Source organism: Nanorana parkeri, unplaced genomic scaffold, assembly GCF_000935625.1.
Source record: "Nanorana parkeri isolate BGI_ZX_2015 unplaced genomic scaffold, ASM93562v1 scaffold17, whole genome shotgun sequence".
Taxonomy (NCBI): Eukaryota; Metazoa; Chordata; class Amphibia; order Anura; family Dicroglossidae; genus Nanorana; species Nanorana parkeri.
In genome coordinates, this window is record NW_017306285.1 from 1,536,443 (window position 1) to 1,548,444 (window position 12,002).

The 12,002-nt window shown below is 42.9% G+C and overlaps 1 protein-coding gene across 1 annotated transcript in view; it reads right to left on the minus strand.

Annotated features, from left to right (window-relative positions):
• Positions 1-397: 397 nt before the first annotated feature.
• RBBP8NL (RBBP8 N-terminal like) overlaps positions 398-12,002 on the minus strand; it is a 19,887-nt gene continuing 8,282 nt past the window's right edge. Inside the window, exons 5-13 of the mRNA XM_018559499.1 lie at positions 9,793-9,865; positions 9,469-9,626; positions 8,253-8,335; positions 7,641-7,798; positions 5,458-6,271; positions 4,482-4,575; positions 2,897-2,979; positions 1,827-1,926; positions 398-626 (exon numbers count right to left, since the gene is read on the minus strand). Of these exons, the coding sequence (XP_018415001.1) occupies positions 511-626; positions 1,827-1,926; positions 2,897-2,979; positions 4,482-4,575; positions 5,458-6,271; positions 7,641-7,798; positions 8,253-8,335; positions 9,469-9,626; positions 9,793-9,865 (1,679 nt within the window). The 3' untranslated portion in view covers positions 398-510. The remainder of the gene's footprint in view (positions 627-1,826; positions 1,927-2,896; positions 2,980-4,481; positions 4,576-5,457; positions 6,272-7,640; positions 7,799-8,252; positions 8,336-9,468; positions 9,627-9,792; positions 9,866-12,002) is intronic.

The following is a 12,002-nucleotide window of genomic DNA, read 5'->3' on the forward strand; positions in this document are numbered from 1 at the left end:
AACCCCAAAGACTACGGTAACACCATTGGGAATCCAAAAATGTTTTCTAAAGGAAGGTGTGTTGCCCATAGCAAGCTTAGGCGCTGTGTTCTATTAATCACCTTTGTTTGCCTGATGAAGAGCCTGGACAGGTTGCGAAACGTTGCCACGCATGGCGATATGACCTGCTAGAATGAATAGAAGGATTTTGTTTTGAAGAAAACTCGCAGTGCTGGTGACCGTTTGTTCTGTTTTGCGGGTTCTATTACTGAACACAGCCGGTCTGACTTATCAATATTAGAGCAGAGGAAAATGTCTAGTACATCTCAGGCATTCAGAGTCCATGCTTTATCTTCATGTTGTAGGTCAGATTGGCTGCTACAGACAACATCTTAGTTTCAACTTCGCTCTAGTATATGGAGGGACTGTGTAAGGTGGCGTGATAAGCCATATGTGTAGAAGTGCTGTATCTCGTGGAGCTCTCAGGGTCTTCATATATACACATCTCTAGATTGAACGTAACCCCATCATTCATGCCAGTCTCTCTCGCTCGAGGTCTTTGCTGGCAACCTTGTCCTCTTGGGAGATGTCACTCTCTGCTGGGTGGTCCAGAACCTTCTTCTTCTTTCTCAGACATTTCTTGGAGGCTATGAAGACAGAGGAGTGTGATATATAAAGGTTCAGGGAAAGATGGTACAGGCCGGGAGTACCACGGAGAGCTCTCCCAGATGCTGAGATTATTTTATTATAACCCCCTCCCCCCCTCTATTATGTAAAGAAGAGAATGATTTGGATAAATATAAGTAAATTAAAGTTTACACTCTGGGAAGTGCTATTACTGGATTGACAAAGTTTACACTACATCAGCTTCAAAGGCACATGGAGAGCTGAATACAATTGTTTGCAAAATAGGTTTCTACGAGTGAATTTTCCTTTTTCTAAAGGAAACTTTTCCTCGAGAGACATGAGGGCTGCCATTCCAAATCTCCTTATGAAACTGCTTGTTGCCTGTCCTGTTATGCTGATCCAGTTGCTTCAATATTTTCTGTCTGACCTGGACACGTACTGTCAGTTTATGGGGAAATAGCGACATCACTGAGGTGTAACTTGCCTTGCTGTCATTAGTGATTGATTTGTGAAGATAGCCGGCCCCACACAAGATAGCACTGACCATTCTGTGATGTATATCTGCAGTGTGAGATCTTCTAGGCACTGCTGCCTCTGACTGCTAGCCTCGCCACATGTGGAGTGAGATGTGGTGATGTCACTACTATGCTGCTCGCGCTTCTCCTTGCCGGAGAGGAAACTGTACCTGAGGGCTTGCACACAAGCATCTCACTGCTTGATTCATTTTTGGATCTTTGCTTCCTCCATTAATTCTGCTACTTTTGGATTATTTCTCTATCACTCATCAGGTGGACAGCTCTTAAGTAAAGGAATAAAGCCTTTTCTTCTACTATGATGGGTTCCTCCACACAGAGATACAGCGGGAAACAAGGATTGGTTAGTCTGTAATGGTAAAAAGATCAGCAGTAGGGAGCCCATAGGCAATACTAGTGACTAGTCCTTTGTCCCCTGTTTGCCTTTTTGGGGCACAGCTTCCACAGTTCAGGTCCTTCGTTACCCACTTTGTCTGAAATATTAGTTTCATGGACCTGCTCTCTAAAACTGAACCATATAAATGAGTTTCATACCAATCTAGCACATTCTGTTGACCTTGTTTATTTGGCACAATCTTTTTCTATCAGTGTAACTCAGTGTATTGTTACACTCGGTACACTAGGTGCTAAAGGTACAAGTATAGTGAATCCACTGATGTAGCCCTTTGAAAGCTCTACTACACCCACCTTGAGACAGCCTCTTCTTCCACCGGCTGTGATTCCTTTCACTGGCATAATTGTCTCTGGACATCTCTGCCTGGGAATGCTGGGATCTTTCTATCTCCCCCTGTAAAACATAATGTAGTAGGAGTATGTTAGTTCCACTAATTTCATGAAAATATTGCAAGTTGCAGGATGGAATGGATGGAATGGCATTCTGAGCCTTGCAGTGATATGTCTCAGCATGCCCTGCTAGCCTAGGGCTGCCCATGCATGCTGGACCTCGCAGTTCCTTGACATAAAGAGGGCCACAGTCTCGTTTGCTGGATGGAGTCTTGGTAATTTAGAATAAATACATTGTTGGGGAATCTAATAGTTGTTAGGAGAACAAGTGCCTGTGATGTGGTTTGAAAACCCTCCAGTGGTGGATTCTGGGGTCATGTTTGAAAGGTTTCCATTGCTAATATTTAATATCTGTGGGCAGCAGCAGACACCACGGGCCGAGGCAAAGTAGGCATCAGACGGGAGAAGATCAAACAGGCTGCATAACTTTCCCTCTGATAGGATGGGATGTCTGACCCACTTAGTAAAAGGACTTTTTGCTATGCTAGCATTTAACATATTGAATCCAAAGAATGGCCACGCACTGTAAAACACTTCCTTGTGTAGACATCCAAAAACCGTGGGACTGTTGCTGGGCCCATTGGGGGACCATAGTGGATGTGATGTCAGCAGATACATAAAAAGTTAAAAAAAAAAAAAACGAGGGGGGGGCAGTGGAGCACATAAAAAGTTAAAAAAAAAAAAAATGAGGTGAGTGCAGTGGAGCTGGACCAGCACAAACAGTAATTAGACACTCCCAGAAGAGGATAGTTGCAAAGAGTGGGGAGAGAAGAATGTATTTTTTCTGGGGTAGTCAAAGTTTCTACCAAGTTCAAAGGCACATTGCAAGTAAATACAAATTGTTTAATGAAAGATAAAATACATGAAAGTAAGCTTTTCAAAAGAAGATTTTTTTCTGTGCTTTTATCTGCACGTTTTGGAGTTGGTGACAGGGCCTCTTTATTAGTACTCGATTTTACAGTAACACTACATACCTCACTATTGGTTGTATCTAACTCTTCATCCATGTTTCGATGTGGTGAATTCCCATCTGTTGCTTGTCTTTCCTCCTCCTCATCTGTTGGTACAGGACAGACGGTGTTATACAGACCATTGATATCACTGACTGTCTTCATGTAAAAACACATATGGCTGCTACAAGTTGGAAGAACACATGATTACACTTGTCATTAGTGAAGTATTGGGACTTCACACTATGGGAGACACTGGCACTCAACCCACTTAGGGCAAAGTAACAATGTCTGTGTAAAGCTCACCACTCGGCCCCCGGTATTCACCTGTCCAGAAGTCCCTCCCTGCTCCTTCCTCTGCTGCAGCCAGTGCAACATTTCTTATACTCCCTGGTATGTGGGAGCATGTGACCACCTCCCATGGTGCAGAGCTCAGGCCTATCAGCCAATCACTATGCCTGAACAGAGGCACATGATGAAAGGTGGCAATGTCACTGCTCCCTTTAGGTTCCAGCAGCAGCAGAGAGAAGCTAACAATAAACCTCTCTTATGGTCTGTTAAATATACTAATTCAAGTGTTTTGTTACATCTGTTTGGGAAGTGCAAGAAATATACCCGCTGATCCTGCCAGAAATCCAGTAAGCTTGTAACTTGTCCTGCACTGAAACCCTAAATAATGTAATCAGCCCTGCCAAGTTCACCTCTGTGAACTGCAGAACACTTCCAATCTACGTAATAAAGATGAGCAGAGGAGAGATATTCTGTAGTCCGAGCACACTTCCTGCCCTATAGATACAGAACAGTAAATGTTGCCACCCTAGAACAGGAAGTGTGTTACTGGCAGGATCATCACATAAAAATAATGCAAAACAAAACTTGAAAGAAAAGGAAATGAATGCTTCCACTACTGTTCTTGGGTTTGAATAAGCTTCAATTATTTTTTGGAGGGTAGTAAAGGAAAGGGAAAAGGTCATAGGTTATCCGTGAACCTATGTCATGTGCCTAGATATATTAAAGGAGCTACAGTAATATAGTGTTATGTATAGCTACAGTAATATAGTGTTATGTATAGCTACAGTAATATAGTGTTATGTATAGCTACAGTAATATAGTGTTATGTATAGCTACAGTAATATAGTGTTATGTATAGCTACAGTAATATAGTGTTATGTATAGCTACAGTAATATAGTGTTATGTATAGCTACAGTAATATAGTGTTATGTATAGCTACAGTAATATAGTGTTATGTATAGCTACAGTAATATAGTGTTCTGTATAGCTACAGTAATATAGTGTTCTGTATAGCTACAGTAATATAGTGTACATGCAGTGTAGTATAATGGAATATATGGAGCTATGTAGGATATAAATAAATATAGGTGCTACAACATCTGTACACTCTGGCTTGGACTGGCTAAGTGGCACATCTGGCATTTGGTAGTAGGGCAGATTTGTACAGCAGATTGTTCACAAGGCCAGGACTCCGAACACTTCCACAAAATGAGATGTTAAAGGAAGCTATAGATTTTTGTTCCTATAAACCATCACAGCAATCCTGGAATAATGAGGAGCGTACAAATACTTTTCAGCCTTTGATTGTTTTATCACCTGCTTCTGATCCCCGATGTCTCTTGTTCCCCTTTCCTGGTCTTTTGATGATGGAAATCGACTCTCTGGTCATCTCTGTGCCTACAGCGTGTTCCTGAAAGAGAAGAACTTTGACTGAAAACTGGAATCAATGCCTATACTGTAGGTTGAGTCTGGAATAAACTTTTCTAGGGGGCCCAGCGATGAGGGTTGGGAAAGGCAGCAGAGGGCTATTAAAATGAAGTAGAGACAGAGACATCAGTAAATGTACTTTGTTTTAGATGCTTAGTGAAGAGTTATAAATGATTTCAGCTTGTATTGTTGTGTGTGATCCTGTTCAAGAGAAAAAGCTGACAGAGGAGCTAACACTGCCCAATATTTAAACCTAACAAACATTTTGGCTTGAGATCCACGTTAAAAGAGACTCTTACCTGCCCATTCAGAGCAAAGTGCCACTGTCAACCCTGGACCTGTTGCTCTAATGGAGAGGAGATATGGAGGAGCATGTGCCCCCTGTCACATGACTGAGTGGCCAGGCCCAAACACTATCATGTGGGAAAGGACAACTGCGAGGCAGTGAAGGAGCATGGGTAAGTATAATTCACTGGAGAGGAAGGTAGGCTATCAATAGACATTGTCACATTGCCCTGAATGGATAGGTGACAGTGTCCTTTTTTGACAGGGGGTAAAATGATCATTCTCCAAAATGTACAATATGTTTTACAGGGTTCTCATCCGTTTACTTTATATATAAGTTGTATATAAATGTAAGTTCCATTTCACAGACTGACATCACCAGTATTCAGATATAAGTTACATTCGGATAATGACTAATCCCCAATGTAAGTTCTGCTTGTGACATAGCCACTGTCCAAATATACCGGTAAGTTATAATTTACAGGACTGACATCATTACTCTTCATATATAAATCATTTTTTTTCCAAACCAGACACTACTACTTTCCAAATATAAGCAACATTTTCTAGCTGTACTCACCATCGCCATATGTAGTATGTCCTTCTCTGTATGTCTCTCGTGTTCTCTCTTAGCCACCAACATGGGACCTTCTGTACGGACTACATGTACCTGATCAGAAAACAATGCCCTGTTTGGAGGTGATTCGTTCATTCTGGAAGCTGGATTTGTCATATGTGTTTCATAATGGCTCTTTGGTTCTCTCTTGATGTCACTATGAGTGCTGTGATGCCCTCTCTTGGCATCAGACAGGTCAAGTGGCTTATCTGGGGTGGCATCTTCTTCAAAATGGTTCCGCTTCTCCGGCTCTGCACACCTTGTCTCTTCATGTGACCAATCCTTCTCTTCTTCCTGGCTATCTAGATGTCTATTGTTCTTCCAATGTGTCCTCAAGACTTGTATCAGAGACAGCTCCTTCTCCTCGGGGGTTTCCCTCGTTAGGTATTTTGGCACCTCCAAAGGCGAACTGGGTGACCTGAGTTCTTGGTTCTGCTTGGCTATTACATAATGAATCTTGTCTCTTTGGTTGGTTAGGTTCATTCTGTTTTTGTATCTTTGCTCCCTGACGTATAACATAGCACCCTGTAACTCTGCCATTGCAGCTTTATCCTCCCAGTCATCATCCGAACGCTTCCTCTCCAATGCCGCCTCATGATTCTTGGCCAACACATAGCGAACTGGCCCATCGCTGGGCACTCCTGGATTGCGCTGTGGAAGGCGCTTTTGTGCAAAGTGTTGCCGCAGAAGATTCAGTTGTTCCTCGGGGATGACATGTTTCAGAGACTCAAAGGGGGACGGTGGTTCAGGCAAATCTGTACGGCTTTCCTTAGGATGTCTGCAAATGAGACTAGATAAGTAAAAATAAAATACTCTTCCCTGATTACTCAATAACACAGTAATATAATCTACTGCCTGAGTACCCGACTTAATAGAGAAACTCTAGCAACAGACTAAATCAATCAATGAAAGGTAAATGTGGTCCAGAAAATACTGCGACTGTTCTAAACCTCTCTTACTTGCTCCCCTTTGATCTAATAAACTTGCCATTGAAAGCATTTTACTTAATATGTTCGGTAAGTACCTGTTGATTGTACCAGAAATCCAATTCTGTCCTGTGCACTCTGCAGTGTTATCAGTTCACCTGTGTAAGCTACAGAACACATCCCTCCGACATCTACTAAGTAGAGCGAGAGGTGTTCTGTAGTGCTAACACACTTCCCCTCCTAGGGTTATGTTGCTGCTGCTCCATATATACAGCACGGTATGTAAGTGTTGTCACCCTAGGACAGGTTACTAGCACCTGGTGACAATAAAGTGAAAATTAAAAGTAATGCAGCCACCACATCTAAGTACTGGTAAGCTGCAATACAGTATATTATATTTTTGGGGGGTTTAGATATACTTTATATGAGTATTACACAATCCACTTCAGCCAGATTCTATAGGGCAGTGGTGGCGAACCTTGGCACTCCAGCTGTTTTGGAACTACAAGTCCCATGAGGCATTGCAATGCTCTGACAGCCATAGACATAACTCCCAGAGGCAGATGCATGTTGGGATTTGTAGTTTTGGCACAGCTGGAGTGCCAAGGTTCGCCACCACTGCTATAGGGCTTCTAACATGTTCTGTGGCAAGGTCTGCTTCCTAAAGTTAGTGCTGGGTATCTGACTGGTGTCACTGAGAAACTGCTTAGTAATGACACTTTGATGCATTAGACCAAGGATAGGTAACCTTGGCACTTGGCACTACAAATAACATCACGCCTATGCCTCTGGCAGTCATGCCCGTGGCTGTCAGAGTCTTGCAGTACCTGATGGGACTTCTGCAACAGCTGGAGTGCCGTGGTTTCCCACCCCTGCATTAGGCATTCTGCATGTGAGATGCACCAAGGGGTGAGGTCTGCAGTGGGTTTGTTTAGGAATATCTCTTCTGCGTTATAAACAAGAAGTGATTCCCATATCACTAAAAAAGAGAGTGGGGTGCACAAGTGCATTACCACTGTGGCTGGGCCGAGTAGATAGGCTGTACCCTTTGTCTGCATTTCAAGGCTTAATTTTGTGTGACAGCAGAGTATCTTTAAAGATATTCATAGACACAGGTTGTTGACAAGGAAAGAACACTTCTCATTAGGAAAAATAACACTTCTCATGAGGAAACATGAGTAGAGACAAGAAGTGAATGCAGAAAGAGTACATATCACTTACACATCATTGGCGGAGCTATGTTTGTGGATGGGTGATGATGTTGCACTCTGTCCGCAGTTAGCTCCCTGTCTCATTACAGCGATGGTTCCATGAAGCTGGTTGGAGATCCTCTGTTGGTTAGGAGTGGTCAGAAGCACCTTCTGCACCCCGGACATAGTCTACAATATGACAGACAAGGTTGAACCATATATCTACAAATATATCTTCATTAACTTGTTGTAGCCAATGTGACCACAAGCAAAACACATTAAGATTAACTTAGACATTAGTTGATGTTAAAACCATGAATGGGACAAATGACCAGTCCACATTTTGTTCATATTCCTAGATGGACAAATCTCTTGTACATTGGACTGTGCATTTCCAAGACCTAGTCGTGTCAGACAACTCAATTTACAGTGATGGCTAGTTCAAATTTCAGGAAGCTGGGTGGAGGGGGCAAGTTGGAGGACACAGCAGAGGAGCACCAGTCCTGCATGGTGCACATGGGGTATAGTTTGGCTCATTCTACATTTTTTTGTTCTCCCCTTGGTAGGTAATGATTGATGCACTTCATAATCATTCATTCATAGGTGTACAGCTCATCCTCAAATGTTGTGATATATCACATACCAAGTCCACTTGCCGAGTGTCATTGTTGCTCATCTGGACGTTCTTCACCACTGGTGACAATGTTAGGACAGTGGGATATGTTTCTGAAATTAGAAAAATGAAATGTCAGTGGCCGCATTCTACAATGGAAGAAGTGACACGGGCACAGTGGGACTGATGAGCCCATAGCAAAGCATCTGTGATTCCCAGAGCATCCAACTAGATTCCAGCTGTCACTTCTCTAGTAAATCTCACCTCTGTGGGTCACATGACATTTGCTGAAGGGGAGTTTCAGTCTTTCTGAGCAACCCATTCATTCAACAGAGATAATATGACAATGTGCTCATGCCTTAAGATATGCAAAGGTGACCATTTCTGTTTTTCTATTACTCTTAATGTATCCATTCCAGCAAAGTTGTTACATTTAGGTTTCCTTCGGAGTAAAGCTCTCATAAGAGATGTATGGAAGGCAGCCATTACTGACCTCCTCCTGAAAATGCTAATTGCCTGCCTATGACGCTGACATACCAGCTTTATTTCTTGAGTCTCCGACCAAGTATGCAGATGAGGAAATTCTAAGAAAAATCTCATGTTCTTATCTACATACTTGTTCAAGGTCAGTGATTCAAACTGGAAAAGCAAGAAGGTAAGCATTACTGCAAGTGCAACCAGAATTTTGAGAAGCAAAGAGTCACCAATGGCAGCGTCCATATTTTTTCTATGGCAGAAATACTTTAAATCAGTGGTTCTCAACCTGTGTAACCTCAGGACCCCCATTTGTCCTCGGTCATTAAGTTGTGAATGCAAGGTCACTCCGGTCCAGGTATCTCTACAGGACACGTGAGGGAGCTGTGCACAAAGCATGAATGGATAGAGCTCCATATCCATAGCTCTATTCCACCTCAAGCTGACACTCGGTGCCGGGCAGCATATTTTTAATGGCTGCTTAGTGTGAGAACTGACAGTGCTGCGCTAGGGGGAGGCCGAGGAGCCATTGAACACGGAGATGTGACCCACATTTGGGTCACCACCCACCAGTTGAGAACCAAGGCTTTAAATCAGCATTCTCCCTCTAGTGGCTGCCACTGGTCGCTGACGACAGATCTGGCATACTCTGCCACAAGGCTGTTCTTCAGATAAACCATGAAGTCTATCTTGAACAACCTACAGTAAGAATGTATATGATAAATGCTACTTGTTTCACACCTTGTAAGCCCAGAACAAGGGCATAACTGACCTTCTGAAGCATGGTGATCAGAAACCTCATCATCTTTACTTGTCTGCATTCTGTTCTGTTCTGGGTTGTTTTTGGGGTTGGCAGTAGTAAACTCTGAGTGCGGTGCCTCTGACGTAGCATTACTTTCGGGGCTATGGCTTCTAGATCTGTTCTTCTCACTGCAAACAAGCACAAACCATGTGTATTATGAGAGGGTCGGCACTACGTTTGCCAGAGTGACAGGAGAGTTCTAGATGGAAATATAAGTGTGAGAGAAGGCAGACAGAATGTTGAGCCCAGCAAGTGGCAACCACCGCTGTAAGATTATGAAGATGCAGCACTTACTCCAAACGCCTGATTCTCCTCAGTTCCTCGAGCAAACACTTGTTTTCTTCTTTTAACACATTAATTTGATTGGCTGAAATAAAAGCAAATAAGAGAATGTTAAAGTAAAGTAAACGTTTACTTAAGAATACTGGATGCATTGCAAATATATTTGATGATTTTTACTAGGGATGCACAGATACTTTTCGAGTACCAGTGCAGATACTTGGCATTTTCATGAGTACTACCCGGGTTGCAGAGGTTGCAGCTGGAACCTGGTTCTGGCACTCCACCATTGTCCTGAAATCATTGGTCTGTATTGTTTTAGAAAAACTGTCACATGACAATAAACAAAAATGTATCAGTACTCGTACTTGTAAGTACTCGGCTAGTACCACTACTCGTACTCGCAAAACTGGTATCTGTGCATCCCTTTATTTATAGTTATAAAAACAAAATCGTACATTAAAACAGAGATGTACAAATCCCAGGAGCTCCGTGTGCTCCTTACAAATGACAGCGGCCTCCTAATTTTTGAATTTTTCTCTAGTCTAGTCTTGGAGCTCAAAAGTATCGGTACATGTACTCGTACTTGTACCGAGTACTGTACTTGGTATCTGTGCAACCCTAATTTTTACAAAATACACAACTGCATTCATTGATGTTGTTTAATATCTGAAGTTCAGTTTCTGTAATCTTAAATGTCTGTGTCAATAAATTGCTGACAGGTCAAAATATACTGCAACGGTATAAAGGCCTGTGTTGGCAGCATTAGTTTGAGATCATTCAGAATTTTATCAATAGGTGCACTTGACCTCCAGTTGAGACCCTTGTGACCTGCATTTGACCTACTTGAAACAGCTTTTGCAATCCTATAGACTTGTATTTAAAGCCCGTCCACACAGGCCCTCATTGTATCCTCATTTCCATCACATGTAAGCTTATTTGTAACAATGGCAGCAGATACGGGACAAAATGCCGCAGGAACCCGGTGCACTGGGTCCCTAATATCTTATATGAAGCCTTTTCTGTCTTTTTAAACTTTCCAGAGGCTCAAACAGGAAAATGTGACATGAAAGAAAGGGAGATGAGGCTTTGCTTTGTACAGAATGTCATGTGAGAATCTGTTGGTAAATAAAGTGAAGGGTTCTGTAACCTCATGGGCCCAGGAGGAGAATCGTCCCTCCTATTAAAGTCCTAGATGAGAATTTAAGTTCCTGTCTAAAACATTTGATGGTCTCATGGGTTATAGCCCTTCTCTGGATATAGCTAAATTGTAATGCACCTCAAATTAATCCTCTGCTGTTAATACCCCCATATACTGTAAATTTTAGGGACAACCTTGGCTTATTTGCCAGCAATACACCTGCTGAACGTTATAGTAGCAGTAAAGTGTTTACATGGAGTCATCAAGAGCTATTCTTCCATCATTGTACGGCTATCGTTCAATACAAGAACAGGAAACACAAAAAAGAATCTTGTGACACAGAGTCTATTCTCCTGGAATCACAATACGCCTTTGTGTAAGATATCACTGTACTTTTATCACTATGCTGCACACAACACGTGACTCCTTGTGACCAGTACAAGCTGCTGAGATGCCTGGAGACTCCTGTAGGCACTGTAGGGCGAGCCTCTGCCTTATTTACCACAGTGTGTGAAATATGTTATTCTTAATTTCATAACTGGGATCTGACTAGCTAGGACCAACAACCTCCATTTTCCTTTATCCTGGTGTTTGTTGGTAAAGACAGGCCAGGAGCTATGGAATAAAAGGGAATAAGCGTGAGGCCTACAAGACAAGAGTGGGAAGGGATACAAGGGTAGCAAAGGTTTAAGAAAAAGTTAGAAAAGGGGTCAGAGGAGGGTCATGTACCAGATTGGAGGATGGCGGTCTTCCAGGAGTGGCTTCGGAGGGAAGTCAGGAAGGAGGTGTCTTGGGAGTTCAGTTGGTGACCGGCAGAAGAGAGAGGAACTTCACACCCGCGCCCGACTTGGTATGATCTCTGTGGTTGTGGACTGGTTTGTCACAGCGGTGGCTTGGCGGTTTTGATCCTTGAAGGCATTGGTCTGTGGTTGGATACCTTGACGGGGGGACCCATCTGTGGTGTGGGTGTCCTTCTGTGGTGGCAAGGTAAACCTGTTATGGCCGGGTAATAGGGACCAATGTGGGCCTGCGGGCAATTTAATTACGTCCCCGAGGCGGTGTATGGTGGCTGGGGGCATTCAGG